Source organism: Canis lupus, chromosome 6 (genome assembly GCF_003254725.2).
Source record: "Canis lupus dingo isolate Sandy chromosome 6, ASM325472v2, whole genome shotgun sequence".
NCBI classification, from domain to species: Eukaryota; Metazoa; Chordata; class Mammalia; order Carnivora; family Canidae; genus Canis; species Canis lupus.
The window spans coordinates 50,820,734-50,842,878 of record NC_064248.1 but is presented as its reverse complement, the minus strand read 5'-3'; the positions used below and the strand labels follow the sequence as shown (position 1 = coordinate 50,842,878).

General features: G+C 34.3%; 1 protein-coding gene across 9 annotated transcripts in view; it reads left to right on the top strand.

The window, feature by feature from the left end:
* SNX7 (sorting nexin 7) overlaps positions 1-22,145 on the top strand; it is a 114,086-nt gene that overhangs the window by 68,605 nt on the left and 23,336 nt on the right. For 3 of the 9 annotated variants that reach the window (XM_035717678.2, XM_035717675.2, XM_035717676.2), the window contains one exon: positions 5,434-9,495. The exons of the other annotated variants lie outside the window; for them this stretch is intronic. In XM_035717678.2, coding sequence (XP_035573571.2) covers positions 5,434-5,694 — 261 coding nt within the window. In that variant the 3' untranslated portion in view covers positions 5,695-9,495. Of the gene's footprint in view, positions 1-5,433; positions 9,496-22,145 lie in introns of those variants that run through there. 9 annotated transcript variants of the gene reach the window in all.

The following is a 22,145-nucleotide window of genomic DNA, read 5'->3' as shown; positions in this document are numbered from 1 at the left end:
ATGATTGTTTTTTTATTTTTTATTTTTTGCAACTGACAGTTCCCTGAGGTAGTTATTATTTTAAATGAATTTTATACTACCACTTCTTTTTTTTTAAATCTACCATATCCTAAACATACTGTTCCTAAGAGGTACATTTTAAACATATCTTAAACCTTATCTCTGGCTGAATTAATGACTATATGGAACCGGTACATTAAGAATATTATTCTATGCTTTGTGGTCTAGTAGTGCATGTCAGTTTAATATTACAAAATATTGTATATTTTCAAAGATTAATTGATAATGATATTTTCATTTAACGAGTTTCTTAAGCCCTTACTTCCAGCAGATGCTGTGCTGGGCCCTGGAGGGACCACAGCATGAAAGACAAATACAGTGCCTTTCTCATGCAGTCACAGTCACCAAGGAGAACAGACAATTAATACAAAAGATTATAATAAAGTATAATACGTTCTAGCATAGAAAGATATTACAAAGGCATCTAACCTAATCTGGAAGGAATGAGAAATGTTCTGCAGAGGATGTTGTTTAAGCTGAGGCCTGAATGATGAATAAAGGTAGGCGGATAAAGATGTGGGAAAGAGTTCCAGTCAGAGAAAATACATGCAGAAAATCCCAGAAGTGAGAGAACATGTTCAAATAGTTGAGGTTCTTTTTTGGAGGTTGGAGAAACAGAGGTAGTATTGAACTGAAAAACGAGGTTTTTGTATGAGAGGAAAAAGTTTTCCTGGACTCTCTTAGGGTCCCTGGCTAGGTCTGAAAATTGAAATGAGAAAGATAAATTGACAGGAGAAATGCACAGAAATTGATTTAATGTAAGTTCCCTGAGAACTTAACAGCTTTCCTAAGGACATAGTGTCTAGAAGCAACAGACCCAAGTATTTTATGCTAGGTTTGATGAAGGGTGGGCAGTCATAGAGCATTATGGTAGATTAAGAAGTATGAGGTCAGTATAATAAACTGGGGAAACTTAACAAGGCCTGCTTGTTCCTTTCCTTTGATAAGGACATTCCATTCCCCTGGATATAAGGACCTTTCATATGAGTGGGTTTTTTTTTTTTTTTTTTTTTTAAGATTTTATTTATTCATGAGAGACACACAGAGAGAGGCTGAGACATAGGCAGAAGGAGAAGCAGGCTCCCCATGGGGAACCTGATTCAGGACTCCCTCCCAGGACCCCAGATCATGACCAGAGCCAAAGGCATCTGCCACCAAGCCACCCAGGTTGTCCCATATGAGGGTTTTATCAGGTTATGGAAAATGAGGGTTATGTAAAGTTGAAGTGATCTTCCTGCCTCTGCCATAATCTCAAACTCCTTCAGTTTAAAATATTCAATATGGCCAGCTGCCATAATTTGCTGCCATGTGTCCTAAACCCCACTGGGCTAAAGAGTGCTTTATCATAGAAGTCTTTTATTTTTCATCCTAAGGGAAATAGTAGAGACCATTGAAGAGTTTACAGCAGGGAAATGACATTATCTATTAGACTTACCTTTAGAAAGGTCACTTGGGCTTTTATGTGTCAGAGTGCAACAAAACTGGATATGATGAGACCTGATAGTTAGGGAACTGTTGCAGCACCAGACAGAGATGTGAACTGACACAGGGATTTAGTGGCAGTGGCCTGGAAATGCAAGTGATTGAAAAGATCATTCTCTCTCTCACCTTAACGTTTTTTTTTTTTTTTTGAAGATTTTTATTTATTTATTTAAGAGAGAGCAAAAAGAGGGGGAGCACAAGAGATGGGGAGGGGTTGAGGGAGAGGAAGAAGCAGACTCCCCACTGAGCAGAGAGCCAAACATGAGGCTCCATCCCACGACGACCCCGGGATCATGACCTGAGCCGAAGGCAGACACTTAACCGACTGAGCCAACCCAGGCACCCGTCTCCTTAATTTTTTTATTCTGCGTTAACCACCTTAAGTTCAAATATCTCAAAGAAATTTCCCATAAGTCTCAGATTTTGAAATGATTTAAAATATTTTATTGAATAAAGCATATTGACCAACATAGGGTTTATTACCACTTAACTATTTAAATCCACAAAAATAACTTCCTCTCTCCTTTACATTAGAACTGTCCATTCTGATGTTACAGAAGTGTTATGACAATCAGCCAAAATAATTTATAAGAACATACCTTAAGGGGCACCTGGCTGGCTCAGTGGTTGAACATCTGCCTTTGGCTCGGGCATGATCCCAGGGTCCTGGGATTGAGTCCCACATTCGGCTTCCTGCATAGAGCCTGATGCTCCCTCTGCCTGTGTCTCTCCCTCTCTCTGTGTGTCTCTCATGAATAAATAAATAAAAACTTAAAAAAAGAAAAAAGAAAATGCCTCAAAAATTGAAATATGCAATATACTATAAGTGACTGTGATTATAAAACAGAAGTATATTAGGGTATAAAATCACATGACAAAGGCATGGGCTGTATTTTCCTTTAAATGATAGGATCTGTGAAATTTTTTTTCTAAGTTTGGACTTTATTTTTTAAGGGAAAGTGTTCATAGCAGTTCCACTGAGTTATAACTGAAGTGTTTGGGTTTTGACTATACCTGTCATATAAATTTGTATTTTTGTCATTCTTATAGACTGAATTCAGTCTATATAAAATACTGTTTTCTTAGAAACAGTTAAATTAGTATCACTGTGCCATATTGCCAGTTTTGTTCTTCACGGCAGTTTATGTCAGTATATTTTTAACTCTTTCCTCCAAATGAATTACATTTCTAAGTGTTCATAAAAATGTATCGAGTGTAATACATCTTAGATGTATAACTTTGAAGTAATCATTAGTTTTCTTTAAATTCAAAAGAACCCTACAGTTTCAATTATTTGTTGTTTTTTTCCCGAGTGAATAACTTTTAACTGATTTGCCATATCAGTCCAAGCATAATCAGGAAGTTGGAGCCCTTAAATAATCAAAGCTTCCTAATTAGCACACAGATTGTGTGGCCTGAAACAGTAACAGTCTGCTGTTATCTGTTAACTTCAGAATATCTTAGATATACAGAGAAGTAAAATGTTCCAGAATCTTTCCATTTTCTTTTTTAATTTAATCACATTCTTATGGAAATACTTTTTTTTAATCAACATTTGCAAATATAAATCCCCAAAGGGGTTTGTTCCTAGTATGATAGATGAATTGGGATATAAACATTTGCCTTTGGACTTGTTTTATGAAATGAAATGGTCACAGCTTGTTTATAACTTAAAAGTTAAATATCAAAGTGACAGAGGAAAATCAGATTTTAAGTATGAGGCGTGGGTCTTTATCGGAAGCTAGCTATTGTCATATTGAAATGTAGTACTTAGATATGTGAATTTACTTGGAGATGGTTGACACCAAATAAAAAACAGATATCTCTAGGTGAACTCTATATGGATAAAATGAAATTATTTTCATTTTGTCCTATATAATGAATAATTACAAATAAATTTCAGGGCACCTAGGTGGCTCAGTGGTTGAGCATCTGCCTTTGGCTCAGGGCATGATCCTGGGGTCTGGGATCGAATCCTGCATCAGGCTCCCTGTAGGGAGGCTGCTTCTCTCTCTTCCTGTGTCTCTGCCTTCTGTCTCTCGTCTCTCATGAATAAATAAATAAAAATCTTTAAAAAAAAAGAAATTTCACTTCTTTTTAAAAACAAGAATTAACAAAACACTACAACAAAAAAAAAATCCAATTGAACATGGGTTGAGTAATTTCAAAGTATATTGCTACTCAAATAACCAAAGAAAATTACTTCCTGATAAAATGTGAAGGAATGCTAAAACACGAGAACAGTTTCTGTTTATGTGTTGTTGATGCTGATGGTGATGATGATGGTGGTGGAGAGATTTGAAAGGCTAAGTGATCCTTGGTCAGTGTTACAAACTGAAAGAATATACTCTTAGAAAATTCACTTTTAATATCAATGAAAAGATCACATAATGTTAATTTTTGCCAAATAATGCAGTTTATAGTTAAGTGAATAAAATACTTAAGTGAATGTAATACTTAAAGTAATGTAATTTGTTCCTTTGCACAGTTTACTTTACAGTATTAATGTATGGAAGTCCTTGTTTAATAGTCCTATTTTTGTGGTTATAAAATTAACATACACGCACACTAAAAACAAACAAAAACAACAACAAAAACTAGGTACACTAATATATAAATTAAAAACAAAGAATGCCTGTAACCTTTTCTCCTAGAGAGAGTGGCATATTTAAATCCAATATAGAAAAATCATTTGCTTTGTTCAGATCAAAATATTTTAAGATTTCTACATGACCCTTTCTGAATGTGTCAGCATAAAAACATGATTCCTTATTTATTTTGCATCATGATGATTATAGTAGATATGTTATTTTGAGCTCCATATTTCTTATTTGCTTCAATAATGATGTATCTTAACATAACACATTACATTTTTTTGCTCTCACAGATAATACTATTACAAGTAATTATGAACATTAGACTGTAAAAACTTTCTGGATAAGAATTCAAGAAATAGGGGATCCCTGGGTGGCGCAGCGGTTTAGCGCCTGCCTTTGGCCCAGGGCGCGATCCTGGAGACCCGGGATCGAATCCCACATCGGGCTCCCGGTGCATGGAGCCTGCTTCTCCCTCTGCCTGTGTCTCTGCCTCTCTCTCTCTCTCTCTCTCTCTCTCTCTGTGACTATCATAAATAAATAAAAATTTAAAAAAAAAATAAAAATAAAAAAAAAAGAAATGACCAGGTCAGAGGTCATTTCATTTCAAATTATATCAATCTTATTTTTAAGAATGTCAGTTGTCTCATGTGAAATCATTTAAGATTCTGTTAACATCAAAATCCTGTGCTAAGTACTCTGGAGCATCCAAATTCAAACTTTAAGTCTTGCCATTAGGACCTTAATAGTTTACTGGAGAAGAGTAACACGTATATGTATTTTTCACTTGATTACTACAGCTTTGTTTTATTGAAAGAGTATTTACTTTAGTTGTATTTACTTGAATTGTAGTGAACAGATTTAATTGAAGGGTTGTATCACTACTGAATAATAGAAATACATGTGTCAACATGGAAGTGTAGGAAACAAAAAAAATGATTATAGCATAGGCCTTTTGCTGGAAAATGAATGAAGAAAGAAAAAAATCATTGCAAAAGGATATCATATAGTCAGATGAATAATATAGCTACTGTTTTCTTAAATACAAGTGTAGCTATTTATGGACCCCTTAACAATTAGAGAATTTTTAAAAAGACGATAAATAGATAATCGTTCTACAAAGTAATGGATGAGCATTGAACACCCTAGAAGTTCTTCAGGTACACTTGTATTTATTTAAAAATGTATTCCTTTGTTATGTTGGGGAAATGGTAAAATCAATTCTGGTGAAAGAGTTGATTGTTTTAGTATTTTATTTATTCATTCATTCATTCATTTATTTATTTATTTATGATAGTCACAGAGAGAGAGAGAGAGACAGAGACACAGGCAGAGGGAGAAGCAGGCTCCATGCACCGGGAGCCCGACGTGGGACTCGATCCCGGGTCTCCAGGATCGCGCCCTGGGCCAAAGGCAGGCGCTAAACCGCTGCGCCACCCAGGGATCCAAAGAGTTGATTGTTTTAAAATCAGTGAGGCACAACAGTTTGGAATGTGTTGTAAATTTTGTAAACTTAAAACACCTTGATCCAGATAAATATAGCTCTCAAGCATTGTGACATTAAGAGGTTAATCGATATTGATAATGATTTTTTATAATGATTATAAAACTGCCAGATAAGCAGGATTCTGGGTGGCGTTTAGATTTCTGTCCAAAATTTCTTTCTTCTTTTGAAAACTGGAAATCAGATAAGTTATGGACTCTGTGCTCATCTGCATGAATTAAAAGAAGCACTGAGGGGGAATAGCTTCCCTGGTCTTAATTCCATCCCAAAAGGGGAAATGTTATATAATATGATAGAAACCTGGAGAGAAAGTATCCTTTTCAAATTCAGGGTTGAAATTTTCAGTCATATTCCCTAGACTATAGTAATGTGAGTTTTAAAAAGTCACAGAAAATTTAGTTTTAATTTCAAAGTCACAGACTCAAAAAGAGAATATGAGATAAGAAGAATGAACAATTCTAAAAACTAAAAGTGAAGCAGCTAAAGAATCAGATATGATTATACTGTGCTGCATGGATTATGAAAGGCAAAGATCCAAAAAGAGGGATACAGTCAAAGATGAAGACAGAGAAAACAGTGTCAGGAGGCACATTTCAGGAAGAAGTGAGGTTTGGGGAAGTCCTGTTGTCTCTATCAAGGAGAATGAAAATATAAGTTGAAAGATTTAGGCAAGTCTAAATAAAAAGGTAACTAAAATCCAGTATATTTGAAGGGATAATAAAAGTGCAGCTATCCATTGCCACAAAAAGAGAAGTCTGACTATATTCTTTTTTCCAGTGAGCAATGCAAAAGCCCTTCCTTTGCCAACTCAAAAGCAGTGCTTACAAAGCCTGTAACTTATAGCCCTTAATTCTAAACTGGCTTATGTCAGGAAGATCAGCAGACTTCTGCTCACCCAGGAGAAATGCAGACTGCTTTTCTTTCCTAAGTAAATACTAAAATTCGCTTCAGAGAAATTTTGGGGGAATACGGGAACAGTGACACCTATTTCCAAAATAGTTAACCTCTGTAATTTCTTATATATCCCATATACAGTCACATAATAACTCCTTAAGTCTTTGTGAACAGCCTTCCTTATAGAGAGGAGAGTGGGAGTGCCAGAGGATCTACCCAGAGAGAGTTTATTTAATTATTTTGATCCCAAGGAATGACACGTAGTTTTTGACATGTTGGGACAGAGGCATAATAAATGGTGTATATTGAACCATTTATTTTTTATATTGACAGTCTCTTAGGATGAAACCAAGTAAACAGATACTTTCTTAAAAGTTAATGTCTCAATTACCTGATCATAAGAACAAAGAAGTTGGCTATAGCTGGGAGTAATTCAGTTACTTCAGACAAGGATTTTTGAATTCATGTCAGGGGACTTTTCTTTTTATATTCATGCCTCATACCATTTACTAAAGCTGGTACCTGACCTGATCCCTAGGACCCAAGAAGACAGATTTCTTGATGGTGCTAAAACAGCCCGTCAGAAGAGTCTATTTATCTTTGAAACTCTTTGAAGAATGTTTCAGAACTACATTATGTAGACCCCAGGCTTGGATAGATTCCCATTGTGTATAGACTAGATTTCCTGGAAAGCAAACATACCCATCTTGAGAGTCTAAGATGCTGAGATTTTTAATCAGCCTAAACATTTTTATACCAGTTAAAATTTTCAACCCATTACATTCTTGTGCCTACATTATCTACTTTCTTACTTTGTGGAAGTCACTCACTGGGGGACCTGAATGTCTGGATTAGCAAATGCAGGCCACATCATACCACTTTTCTGTGGACCATCCAATTCATTTAGGGATGGTTATCCTCAAAAAGAAAACACTGAGTTTTCATCTTCCTACTATTAAATGGCATTCCATTGAACACCTAGGAGCTTTCCTTTTATATTTTTAGTATAGAAACCAATACAGCTGATTATTTGATGATTCACCTTGTCTTTCTTTTTACTATTTATGCCATGGAAATCACTTTTTGGTGAGCAATCAGTTCCTATTTTAAACAGAATCTAAAGGTACACAGTAATAATGATCACAGCAAGGAAAACAGAGATGAATAGCTTTGTGTTATCCTAAAATTTAAAAACTTCATATTCTTACTGTTTGATTAGCGGCTTCCCCATTGAATATGGAAATAAAATCATCAGTGAAAACCTGCTTAGAATGTTCATGGGAGGCTGTTATAGTTCTCTATTGTCAGTTGTGGGAGGGGCATCCTTGGAGATTAGCTACCACAGAGGCCAGGAAGCTCCCTTCTCAGCTTGATAGATTATACCAGGATTCTTGGATAAGTGAAGATGTAAGAATCTGACCTGAGGGAAAACTAAGTTAAAGACAGTTTATAAGTAACTTTTTAAAATCAACTATTGCAAGTATCAGAGGAAGTCCCTGTGTATAGTTCTCTGGATCTGTAACTGTTGTATATTTGGGGGCATAGTTGATCAACAGTCATTTATTTGCATTGATTTTACTTTGGCTATCATTGGTTATGACAGTTTAATAGCCAAGTGCTTTCCATCTAGGTTATACTGCTTCATTTTATTGGAGAAGGTCGACAATGCACCTTAGCACATTTACATTCCCAAGAAACTCTTTAGGAAGAAAACCTGTTCACCTTTGTTGGATGTCTTAGATTTATTTGCTCACAGAAGCTGCTTATGGAATAAACAAATATTCTTTAGGAAAGACAGGGAACTAATAGAAATGTGAGACTTTTAATATTCACTTAGACCTTTATTGTAAAACCATCTGAAGTTTTGGTAACTATGAGCTCTTAGAGTAAATTGCAGTTCTACTTGGCTGAAAAGACTGCTCTATTCTAGCCAACTCTCTTTTGAACTTATACCTCAATAATTTGATACACGGTTTTAGTGATACAGGTGAATGTTCCCCTACTATTACAAATAAGAAGGTAAATATTATCCACCACAGTGATGACAGGGCCCTGCTTTCATATTCCAAGTTGTAAATCTACCTCTAACTAGTTTTTTTCCAAAGGAGTCTTTGTACTCAAACCAAAATTATTTTGCAATGAAATGATCTTCAGCATGTGAAATGATAGTATACTTTTTAGAGGTCAACTCATTTAATTCACTAGGTTTTTATCTTGGTGACCACATTGAAATTTGCTCTATTCAAAATTTAAGTTTTATGAGAGTTACAGTTACAGTCTTGTTATGCTAGAAGACACTTCTGACTAAAAAAAATAGAGCAAAGTAATTATCTACATCCTTTACTAGCTATTCAAAATACTGAATTCAGTCCTAATGATGCATTTTGAAAGTAACATTGACAAACTAAGATGTAATCAGGATAAGGTTATGATGCTAATGGTCTTAGAAATGCATCTTCATTCAAAAAATTGGAAAAGAAGAAAGATATTTGGAGGGCAGTCATGGAAGAAGGATTACATGTTTTATTTTTGCTTCAGTTAATAGATCTAAAACCAGCTCTTGGAAATTATATAATTTGAACTCACATGCAACAAAATTATTTCCTATGTGTTATAATTTTCTAAATTATATTAAATTGCATTGTAAAGACATAAATTCCTTGCCACTGGATATTTTTAAGCAATTGTTGAATAATATAAATCAGTAATTCTGTCTGTACTAGAGCCTCTCAATGCATTTTATAGAAAATCAGTGTTTTGTAATGTTAATGAGTGACGCTTTTGAAAGAAAAAGTTCTGTGGTCAAAGAAATTTGGATTAAATAAAGTTAAAAGAGTTCTTAGTGTATTTTACGTGCTTATATGGTTTGTGAATCTGAAGGTACAATTTCCTTGACTAGATCAGCATTTCTTCTTGCAGGATTAGCATGTCATGGAACACAATTTGAGAAACCTTGGGTAATTATGTCGATCTCTAAAGTAATTCTAAAGTGTGGACTGATGCCCAGTCCATAAGTTGTTTATTACAGATTCATAACAAGATAAGTCAAAAGTTGAAAGTAATCAATTAACATCTTCTACAGCAATTAACCATCACCATGACATACAAGTGGATGATTAGACTTGTTTTCCTGATTAAGTATTGGCTAATTAAATATTGGCCAGTATTGTTCAGGTTTTGTGGTGACTCATGTGGCATGCAGCTGCAGAGTAGTCACGCTCAGTAGGACCACTTAATGATCCTTGGAGATTGAAAGAAAAAGTTGTGTTCTTCACCTCAGTAGTTTGAGAAACACTGCTCTAATAATGTTCCATCTATTTTCTAAGAGTCTGTTTATCTCTTACACTTAACATAGTGTACTTTCCATTTAAAAATTTATAATCTACTTAAAATTTAAGTATCATGTAAATATATAAAATACAGTCAATTAGAAAATTAAGCTTAAATGCAACAGAATGTGATTTTTATTTACTTCTAAGGAAACCTTGAAATCAATTGTCATTTTTAGAATTCCAAAGTAATTATGTAACCACTGTGGGGGGTAGAGGAGCCAACCCCTTGTGCAACTGAAAATCTGTGTACAAATTTTGATTCCCCAAAAACTTAATTGCTAATAACCTTCTGTTCCCCAGAAGCCTTATCAGTAAAATAGTCAACACATGTTGTGCATGTTATATGTATTATATTCTGTATTCTTACACTAAAGGAAGCTAAAGAAAAGAAAATGTTATTAAGAAAATCAGAAGGAAGAGAAAATATATTTACAGTGCTATCCTGTAAAAAATCTGCAGATAAGTAGACTCATGTAGTTCAAACCTGTGTCATTCAAGGGTCATCTGTGTCCTGTTGTTTTATTAAGTGTTCATTTCGGTTCTGAATTGTACATTCAAAAGCCATAGCTACAGCTCATGTTTTCACATAACCATGTATGTCTTTTATTAGGTTTCATATAAGTCTTGAAGGTTTTTGTATCTTTCAGGTTTCTGCTTTCTTTAAAAACCTCTCTTAAAAATATTCTCATTAATCTCTTATATTCTGTGATATTATTTCTCAATTATCTATACAAATGAAGTTAAATTTAGGTGTGAAAAGGACAGTTACACTAGATCATAGACTGTATGTGCCTCTTTCCCTTCCTTTGGATCAGATAAATTTTTCTGTTAAGCTAATCACGGATTTGAATAGATTACATATTTATAATTTCAAAAGTATCTAGTTTCCGAATCAAGAACATTCATCTTATTGTGCTTCATAAATGATGATTGCATTCTACAGGCCAATAAATATGGTAATTCCTATAAAGAAAAGGAGAAAGGGATTTAAGTCACAGGCACATGTACACACTGCCTGATATAACATCTTGAAGAAAAAAGGTGGATTTACTAATGAAAAAATTAAACTTGAATATCAGGATGCTTGCCACTAGCTACTTGTAAAATCTTAGTCATGTCTTCTCTAACCCAGTTTTCTAATCTGTCAGTAGAGGTATTGATAATCCCCCTCCCCCCCTTATCCACACACTGCCCTCATAAATCTTTCTTTTTTTAAGATTTTATTTATTTATTCATGAGACACACAGAGAGAGGCAGAGACACAGGCAGAGGGAGAAGCAGGCTCCTCACAGGGAGCCCCATGTGGGACTCAATCCCGGACCCCAGGATCATGACCGGAGCCAAAGACAGAGCCGGTGCTCTGCTGAGCCACCGGAGACATCCCCCTCATAAATCTTTAGGAGAATAAAATTAGAAGACATGTATGAAGTGCTTTAAAATAATGCAGTAAAACTTCATAGCTCTATCTTGATAATTTTTCAGTAATTCAAAGGTGCTATTCTTTATAGTTTGCTGTACTTTCAAGATGTGGTTAAACAAACACAGAAAAGCTTGGTGTTTGAAGTGTCTAGTACTAAACTGGACATTATGCGTATTATCAGTCAAAAACAATGATGGTAAGGTATAGAAAAAGTAGGAGTTAGAAAGATTTGAATTCAGATTTTAGTTCCTGTATTAATTCTTCCCCCAAAGATTTCCGGTGCATTAGACTTTTTCCATGTGTAAAAATAAAAGAAAGGGAATACATTATATCTAGGGTTCTATCTTTAGCAGATATTGAGTTAGAGATACAGACTAATACGACAAAATAATAAAAGCATGGACCACAAGATGGCGTTTGTAGCTAATGAGTCCTTTTGCATTAACTGTTAGTCTTTTAAGTATTTGCAGGATTTATAAATCAAGCTTATTACTTATCTTCTTGAGAGATATGTTAAAGTAATTTTTAGAAAAATATGCAAATTCTGTTATTTTAAAGTTGTTGATAGTTCTAAAATTATAAATTGGCAGATGATTCTTAGAGGCTGAATTTAGACTTTTCCAAAAATGAAATATAATGAGCAACTTTGAGCTATTACAAGATAATGGAAGTTGCTTTCCTCTAGCAACATAGTCTCTAATTTCTTTCTGGATTGATTACATTCACAATTTAAAATATGCAGTTCCTGCAAGTTTTCAATACTGTTTGGAATCTTAGGTTTAGGTGGTAAAAATCTATTACTGTAATGTTACGCATCCCGTTACCTTCATTTTAGGTATGATCTATAATTTTTATAATGTAATTTATTTTGCAGTGAAATGGGCCTAGTACAGAGATGTTTACATCTGTGAGCTTCAGTATTTCCTCAAATGAGATGATGTCATTTATGCCCAAGATCACTTGAGAGAGCATTAAAATAATTAGAGGACACTCAATCATATTTTTCATTTCTAATTTGTTAAAAGACATACAATTATTAGTATATGGTAAAGTTTGGCTTTTATCACATTTCATAATGATAGGTTTCATTGTTATTGTTTTAGGCAAGTTTATAGTTATTTTATGCTATTATAGGAATATATAAATAATATTTTATTAATTTGATTTATGTGATAATATGGAGGAAACTAAATTTTCTACTAGCTGTTCCACAAACAGGATAGTAGGATGACTGATGGAAACACCAAACTTTATATTGACATCCCATGTTGGCTAAGAGCATGGCTTTGAACAGGCACAACTTAGAGCTGAAAGACTTTGAAGACTTTCTTTTAGTGAGCCTCAGTATCCTTTGTAAAGTGCTGAAAATAATAGTACATCACAGATTTGTTTGGGTATTTTTTAAAAAGATTTTGTTTATTTCTTTGACAGAGAGAGTGAGCCCAAGCAGGGGAAGTGGCAGGCAGAGGGAGAGGGAGAAGCAGGCTCCCCACGGAGCAGGGAGCCCGATGATGTGGGACTCAATCCCAGGACCCTGGGATCATGACCTGAGCCAAAAGCAGATGCTTAACCAACTGAGCCAAGCCACCAGGCACCCCTTGTTTGGGTATTAAAATGTGTCTGTATGTGTATGCATATATGGAATGGAATAAGGAAAGATGAAAGAAAATTCCTAGAAGTAAAATTTAATATTCACTATAAGTCACTAAAATTAAATGATTTTGAAACTTTTATACTCATAAACATCCTCCTAGGAGTCTCCTGCAGGTTATTCCTCAAGCCAGTTTACTCTACTTGAGCCTGGAATTGCCAATGTAGGAAATAAGTTTCAAAGCTGATAGATAGATAGATAGATAGATAGATAGATAGATAGATAGATAGATAGATAAAAATATATGTGATATCCTTAGCTTGGTGCCTAGCACATAATAAGGTTTCAATAAATGTAGATTATCAATGGAGCAGCAATAGTAGTAATTGAAAATATTTTTCATTAATTTATGAATCATCTCTTTGGAATTTATTTATAGTGATAATTATCTTGTAAATATCAAATACTGAAGAAAGAGGTAAAATTTTATGTTTGATGCATTTCCACACTGTGTCAAGCCAAGGAGAGTAGATCTATAAATTGTGTGTGATCTCATTTCCCAACCTCTTGTTAGCTACCGTTAGCCCCTGGAAGCATTCACTTCCTAGTTCTAGGATCACAGTTACTGGACATACACAATCCAAGCCCCTAACTTTATGATTGATTAAACAAGCCCAGAGCAGTGAAGATATTTGTCTGAAGTCACTCTAGGACAGAACTCCTTCATATCCTACTAGGTTAAAAAATACTGATTATCTTAAACGTGCAAGCTTTCATTGGAAGCTGTGTTGTATCAATCATTCTCTGGAAAACTTAGTCACATCTGCTTGTAGGATTACTACACACTTACAAGACCTGAAGAGATATTTAATCTTTTCTGAGGGCGAATTCTCATTACCACCTTTGTTGAAGTAGCAACAGATTTACTTTTAAAACTGGCTTTGGAATTAAAACATATTTTCTAAACATTCTGTGCATTTGAGAAGTCGTTAAGCATGTGCATAGGAACAAAAAGGCCTTTGTTTACCTTTGGATCTGTCTCCCCCAGCTCTGGCTCACCTTCCTAACAGTACAGCTTTGTTTTTCACTCCTGCCCTTCAAAGAGAAGCTACAGTTTTTGGCCTTGGGCTACAAACAGGAGCCACCTAGGGAAAGCGTGCACTGGAGTCTCAATTAATGAGGATTTGTGATCAATTTACTTTTTGGTCACCCAGCATCCTGCCTAGTAGCATGTACAGCATATTTATTGGCTCACTTTACTGCAGTGAGGCACAGAAGGCAGTAGAAAAAAAAAAAAGAGTACTGATATCTATAGACACAGTTTTCTTAACTATAAGATGCAATTCCTTGATTTTGTCAAAGTATTGTTGTATCAAAGAAAATGATAGTGTGGAAGATTATGACACACTATTCAACTAACAGCTGTTGTTGATCCTCTGGTGATATGATAACCTAAAACTAGAATGAGAGGCTGGGTACTGGTAACGGTCAGGCTGACAGTACTGGGTATATATAATTTTAATAGATATTAGCTTGCTTCATAATTGTAATGATTTAAAAGTGGAAAAAAATCAATTCCTTGATGGAAAGCAATGAGAAGCCAAATAACAAATGTCTTTTAAAAAAACATGATTTACAGTTATGAGCAAGTCTCATACTAGATTTTGAGATTGTGTTGCTACTGTTTTGATGACTCTTTATCTCCTCCAATTATCACAGTCCCGTACACAGCAGATACTGAACTAAATTGCTTAAATATGTGATATAAACAATCCATTTCTTGAATCTTTACTTGGTTTTTCATACTTTAAAAACAAGCAAAAGAGAAAAGAGGTTTTTAAAAGTTTTAGGTATTATCTCTTATTATTTTAAAATAGATTTTTTTGCATTAATTAGATAATTGTGCAAATAGGTAACAGGTTATTATTAAATATTGGCAGGAGGGGACAGCTGATGTATTTACTCAGAAGAAAATCTATCAAAATTCCAAAAGAGGTCTAGTAGCATCAGGTGCTGAACCTGGTTCAGAACCTAGAGAGCAATAGAAACCAGGGTGTCAATTAATTAATATTCAGATTGAAGACTGCAGTTTTTGTGACGACCAGCATGTTTGTATGTGTCGTCAATACAATCCTACTGTATAATCGCCTGCATTTGCTGAGTACTTAGGTCCTCTTCAAAGAGTGTGTGTGCTCCTGGAAATATATAAAGAATTTCCAAGAGGTATGTAGGGAATCAATTTCTAACGTTCAGCCTGTGTATGTACACTTCCTAAAACTTTTTCAGCTTAATGCCTCCTGCAGTCATGCATTTTCTTACCCATGTCTCTTTCCAAAATTGTCCTTTTTCCAGTATGTAAAAGGAAGGTATCTCATCTTGATGGCCCAGGTACTTATTAAGTGTATCCTGGTGGTCTTTCAGGAGATGAGTTACTTTCCATTTGCTGATGAATAAACACTGGCTGTACTACTTACCAGATTTGTAATATCACAGACATACTTAACCATTTGTGCTTCAACCTTCTCATCTGTGAAATAAGATACGTAGCAGTCATTGTAAGGTGGTAACATGAAGGTAATATGTACTAAAGCAACCATTTCAATGCCTGAGCAAGTATTCATATTGATACATATTGCAGGTGTCATGTTATTTCTGTTTTTCTATGGTAACGTTCTAGAACTCCTATTTCAAAAATACATAAATTGTTTTTCTTCCAATAGTATGATAGCTGGTAAAGAGTTCTGTGGCTAATTTGTCTTTTTTACTGAATTTCACCGTCCCATTTAGGACTTAGTTGCAAAATGAAAATGTTAATTCACAACACTAATCAGCATGGATGTCTACTGAATATCTTCCTTACATGTTTATTAAGCTACCATAGTTGAAGCAGAATATGACAATAGAAGTTTCTTCGCGGGAGAATTAATGCCGTCTTTGGTGTAATTTGGATCACTTATTTGACAGGAATTCTAAATAGAATAGACTGCTCAGAATTACAGTTTGAATTTTACCTTGAGGACTTCAGAAGTTTATTCAAATGATAGTTTGGCAGAGTTATCAAAAAGATGTGATATCTAATGAAAGCAGTAATAGCTTTGGGCTGCCCTGCAGGGTTACCAGATAGCAGAATTGTGTGTGGATTTGCAGAGGAGGCCAGACGGCTCCAGTAGAAATGAGGTTCACTAGGGAAACAGGGCTCTTCCCAAATGCAAAGTCTGCTCTCTATTGGGCCACCAGTCCCGGTTAATAACTTTCCTTGTTTTGTAGATACTGTAGCTAGAGACTTAAAGAGATTTGTATTTTGGTATTTTTCTATTTCCTGATTTGTTAGATACTCAAAATTTGGTGAAGGAGATTTTTGAGTATATGTAAAGTTCAGTTTTCCTTTCTTTATTTCCCTGGCATTGAAAAGAGATAAAATGCTAATGACAGCTAATATTTAATGCATGTCTGCCTGTGCTGTTCACTTTAGGTCTTTTGTAGGTGTTCTTCCTCAGGTTGTAGGAACTCTCTTCAATTCCTAATTTGCTGACAGTTTTTAAAAATCAGAAATGGACATTATAATTTGATAAATGCCCTATCTGTGTCTATTGAGTAGATACTGCATTTAATACAGTTAATATTGACCAAAATTTGAATGTTAATCCAATCCTACATTCCTGGGATAAACCCCTTTTGGCCATGATGTATAATTCTTTCTACAGATTGCTGGATTTGCCACAATTTTATTTAGAATTTTTGTATCAGTGTTTATGAGAGATACTGGTTTGTAATTTTCTTCTCTTACACTGTCTTTGGTTTTGGCACATTGGAAAGCATTTCTATGTCTTCAACTTTCTGGTAGAGTTTGTGTAGAATTAATACGATTTCTTCCTTAAATGTTTGATAAAATTCACCAGTGATGGCCATTGGGCCTAGAGTTTTCTTTGTGGGAAGATATTTAACAACAAATTCAAATTCATTGGGTTATCTATTACTTCTGTCTATATCTATTGAATTTACATAGTTTGTGTCTTTCAGGGAAATTTTATTTAAGTTGTCAGTGTATAGGTATAAAGTTTTTCTTTCTTAACGTTCCTTTATTTCCTTCAGTAGGATCTGGATACTGATGTCGTATTTCTCATTCCTCACAGCTGTAAATTTGTGTCATCTCTCTTCTTTTAGGTCTGGTTAATGATTATCGCTTTTATTAATCTTTCATTGATTCTGATCTTTTCAGTTTTATTCTTTTCTTTCTTTTCTTTCTTTCTTTCTTTCTTTCTTTCTTTCTTCTTTCTTTTCTTTCTTTCTTTCTTTTTCTTTCTTCTTTCTTTTCTTTTTTTCTTTTCTTTCTTTTCTTTCTTTTCTTTTTTCTTTTCTTCTTTCTTTCTTTCTTTCTTTCTTTCTTTCTTTCTTTCTTTCTTTCTTTCTTTCTTTCTTCTTTCTTTCTTTCTTCTTTCTTTTAGCTCTCCCTAGTGTTTTATTTATTTGTTTGTTTTTAGGATGGAAACTAATCATTTATTTAAGATTTTTCTTCTTCTTTCTTCTTCTTCTTTTTCTTCTTCTTCTTCTTCTTTCTTCTTTCTTCTTCGTTTTTTAGTTTTTGTTTTAGTTTCAATTGGTTAGCAGACAGTATTTTTTTAGCAGAGAGTATTATATTATTTTCAGATGTGCAATATAGTGATTCAACACTTCCATACATCACCAAGTACTCATCGCGAACCTTTCTTTTCTAATAGACATTTAGTGCTTTAAACTTCTTTCTATGTACTGCTTTAGTGATCCCAAAATTTTTTATATGCCATGTTTTTATTTTCATTCAGTTCAAAATACTTTCTAAATTTCCTTCTGATTTCTTCTTTGACACGGGAGGTATTATATATGTAAGTTTCCTGTTAAGATTTCAAATATTTGGAGATTTTTTAGATATCTCTCTCTTACTGATTTCTAATTTAATTCCATTGTGTTCAGGGAACAAACTTATGTGACTTGTCTCTTTTAAAATTTACTGAGACTTCTTTTGTAGCCTGGGATATGGTCTATTTTGGTCAGTGTTGTATGTATATACAAGAATAAATGTGTATTTTCCTTTCTATAGATATCAATTAGGTCAACTTGATTGATAATAGTGTTCCAGTTTTCTATATCACTGCTGGTTTTCTGTCCACATATTCTATCAATTCTTGTAAAAGAGGCATACCAAAATCAATCGTAATGGTGAATTTGGTTTTCTCCGTACATTTCTATCAGTTTTTGTTTCATGTATTTTAAACCTCTTCCATTATATATATAAATATTTTAAATTATGCCCTTTATATGAGTTGATGCCTTAATCGTTATGAAATAACCTTTATTTTTGATGATAATCTGTGTTCTAAAATCTGTTTTATCTATTATAGCTTATATTATTATCATATTATAATATAATTATAATATATATATTATATTATTAGATATTAGTATAGCTAGCTTTCTTTTGACATACGTTACATAGTATGTATTTTTTTAACCCTTTTAATTTAAATGTATTTGTGTCTTTATATTTATAGTGTATTTCTTATAAGTGGAATATAGATAGGTCTCGTTTTTTCTATTGAATAGAAATATTGTGTATTGTTGGAGTATTAAGCTTATTGACATTGAAATTGATTATTGATATGGCTTGTTTTGAGTCTGTTATTTTGCTATTTGTTTTTTATTCTATCTGCTCTTTGCTCCCATTTTCTTCTTTATACCTTCTTTTGGATAATAGACCATGTTGTATGATTTCGTTTTACATCTTTTGTTGGTGTATTAGACATACCTTTTATTTTTCTAGTGGTTATTTTTGGGTTTATTGTGGGCTGTTTAATCTTCCCATAGTCTACCTTCAAGTAATATCACACCACTTCATCTGTTATGTAAGAACCTACAATCAGGGCAGCCCGGTGGCTCAGCGGTTTAGCGCCTGCCTTCAGCCCAGGGCCTGATCCTGGAGACCCGGAATCGAGTCCCACGTCGGGCTCCCTGCATGGAGCCTGCTTTTCCCTCTGCCTGTGTCTCTGCCTCTCTCTGTGTGTCTCTCAAGAATAAATAAATAAAATCTTAAAAAAAAAAAAAGAACCTACAATTGTATTCTTCTGTTCTCTTTTCCTGGTCTCTCTGCTCTTTTGTCATGTATTTGATTTGTACATGTATTATAAGTCTCAAAAAATCTTGTTACTATTATTAATAATTAATTCAATAATTATATTTTAAATACATTTAAGTAATACAAAATACATGTTTCCATATCACTGCCATGCCCTGTGTTCTTCATTCCTTTGAGTGGATTCATATTTTTCTATCTGGTCTCATTTTCTTTTTGTTTGATGGAATTTTTCTTTTTTAAAAACATTTCTCGTGGTGTGGTCTGTTGGTGATAAACTCTATAGCTTTTGTATGTCAGAAAATATCTTTATTCCACCTTTGTTTTTGAAGGGTATTTTTGCAAGACATAGCATCCTGTATCTTGACAGTATTTTTTCTTTCGCTACCGTAAAAATGTTCCTCTGCTATCTTCTCACTTACAGTATTTTGGATGAGAAATACTCAGCCTATGTTTCCTTCTTTTGTCTCTAAGATTATCATTTTTCTCTGTCTTTAAAGATGATCCTTATCATTGATTTTGAGTGATTTGGTTATAAAAAGTGGCTTGATGCCTTCTTTCTCATGTTTCTTATATTTAGGGTTTGTTAGGTTTCTTGGATTTGTGGGTCTATAATTTATCAAATTTGGGAAAATTTTGGCCTTAATATTTTCAAAGGATTTTGTGCACCCCACCTTTTCAGCGATGCTAATTACAAGTATATTATACTACTGCAAACTGTGTCCTCTGACTCACTGATGCTTTTTTCTCTTCTTTCTCATTGATCTTTTTTCTTTGTGTGTCTTCTTTCAGATATTTTCCATTCGTATTCCTTTATGTTCACGAATCTTTTTCTTCTGCATTGTTCTTATACATTATTAATTCCATTCATTCTATTTTTTTCATCTCACACAGTAATTTTCATCTCTGGAAGTCCAATTTGTGTGTATTCTTCATTTATTTCATGCCTCTACTTAGCTCTTGGAACATCTAGGACAGTTTTATAATAACTTGTAATGTCCATGTCTCTAAATCTAGCATCTTTGTTAATTCTGGGTCAGTTTCTTTTTTTTTTCTCCAAATTTTTATTTAAATCCCAAGTAGTTAACATGCAGTGTAGTATTGGTGTCTGGTATAGAATGTAGTAATTCATCACTTACATACAATACCCAGTGCTCATCACAAGTGCCCTTCTTAATCCCCATCACCCATTTAGCCCATCCCCTGCCCACCTCCTCTCTCCAGTAACAATCAGTTTGTTCTTTATAGTTAAGAGTCTGGTTTTTGGTTTGTCTCTTTTTTCCCTGCCCAACATTCATTTGTTTTGTTCTTTAAATCTCACATATGAGTGAAATCATACAGTATTTGTCTTTCTCTTACTGACTTATTTCACTTAGCATCATACTCTCTAGCTATATCCACATCATTACAAATGGCAAGATTTCACTCTTTTTTATGGCTGAGTAATATTCCATTGTATATAAATTTCACTTGGTTGATTTTTTTTCTCATTATGCGTCATATTTTTTTGCTTTTTTTCCTGGTAACCTTAATTAGATGCCATGTATTCTGAATTTTGTTGCGTGGTGAATATTTCTGTATTCCTATAGCACTTAATTAAGTTGCTTGGACACAATTTGATCCTTTAAGGTCTTACTTTTAAGATTTTTTGGGTGGTACTTGAGCAGCTTTTAGTATAGGGCAAATTATTTCCCAGGATTGAGGAAAGACCCTTTTTTGTATTCTACCCAATAACTCATGAATTATGAGATTTTTCCAATCTCTTTGGTGGAACCCTGTACTATTCCTGGCCCTGGGGAGAACATGGGCACTGTTCACTCTAATCCTAACTTATGGCTTCTTTTTCCAGGCCTCAAGTAATTTTCTACATGCTTGTACTAATCAGGACTCCATTGAATTCCCTACGCAGACCTCCACAGATCTCCAGAGTGCTCTGTCTCCACTCTTTCTTCTCTGGTGCTATGCTCTACGAACTCTCCTGCGTTACTTTTCTGTAGACTCTTAGCTGCATCTCTTCAACCCAGGGAGTCTGCTTGGATACATCAAAATTCACCTTCTTCAACCATGGCTTGGAAAATCTCTTGAGGCAATAAATTGGTGTATTAGTCTGATAGGGCTGCCATAACAAAATACTACAAACTGAGTGACTTAAGCAACAAAAAAATTATTTTCTTACAGTTCTGGAGTTTAGATGCCCAAAATCAAGGGGTTGGCAGGCTTAGCTTCTTGGTTTCTTCTGAGACCTTTCTTCTTGACTTTGCAGATGGCAGCCTTCTCCCTATGTCCTCATATCATCTTTTCTCTCTGCTGTCATTCCTATAGTCTCCTTATATAACCAATTTCCTCTTATAAGGCTACTAGTCAGATTGGATTAGGGCCTGTCTTAACAGCCCTATTTCAAATGAATCACCTCTTTAAAGGCCTTATATCCAAATACTTACACATTCTGTGGTACTTCAACAAATGAATTTTGAAGTATCTCAGAATGCACTTCAACAAATGAGTTTTGGGGACACAATTCTGCCCGTAACAGTAGGGTAATCATAGGGCTCAGATTGTTTTTATCACGTCTCTCAGGAATTACTTGTCCTTTTTTGCCTGATGTTCAGGGTCTTGAAAAATATATTTCATATATTTTTTCTTTTCTTTTCTCTCTCTCTCTCTCTGTCTCTCTCTCTCCTTTCCCTTCCCATCCCTTCCCTTCCTTCTTTTCTTTCTGTCTTTCTGTCTTCTCTCATCAGAGGAGTAAATTCAGTCCCTATTATATACCATCTTAGTCAGCAACAGAAGTCCTAAGCCCCAGTTCCTAACCACTTTACCATAAACTATTCCTCACATTACCCTTTCACAAACATGCCAGAGATTTATTGGCTTACTCCTACTAGGAAACATTCATTAACTCATTCTAGTGTGATTTAGATCCCACTACTATTTATTTCCATCATACCCTGTAAACTTCATAGACCCCATAATTGATTATATTTGCTTACTTGTGTTTCTTGCTAAATCCTAAGTTCCGTAAGGTCAAGGATTGTGCACCTGACATAATAAGAACTCAAAAATATTTTCTGAATGTATGGATGTTTTATGTCAACCCCTACCTCCCAAATTATGTATATTTTGGACAGTTATAAAAGACATAAGGTCTAAAAGTTGAAACAT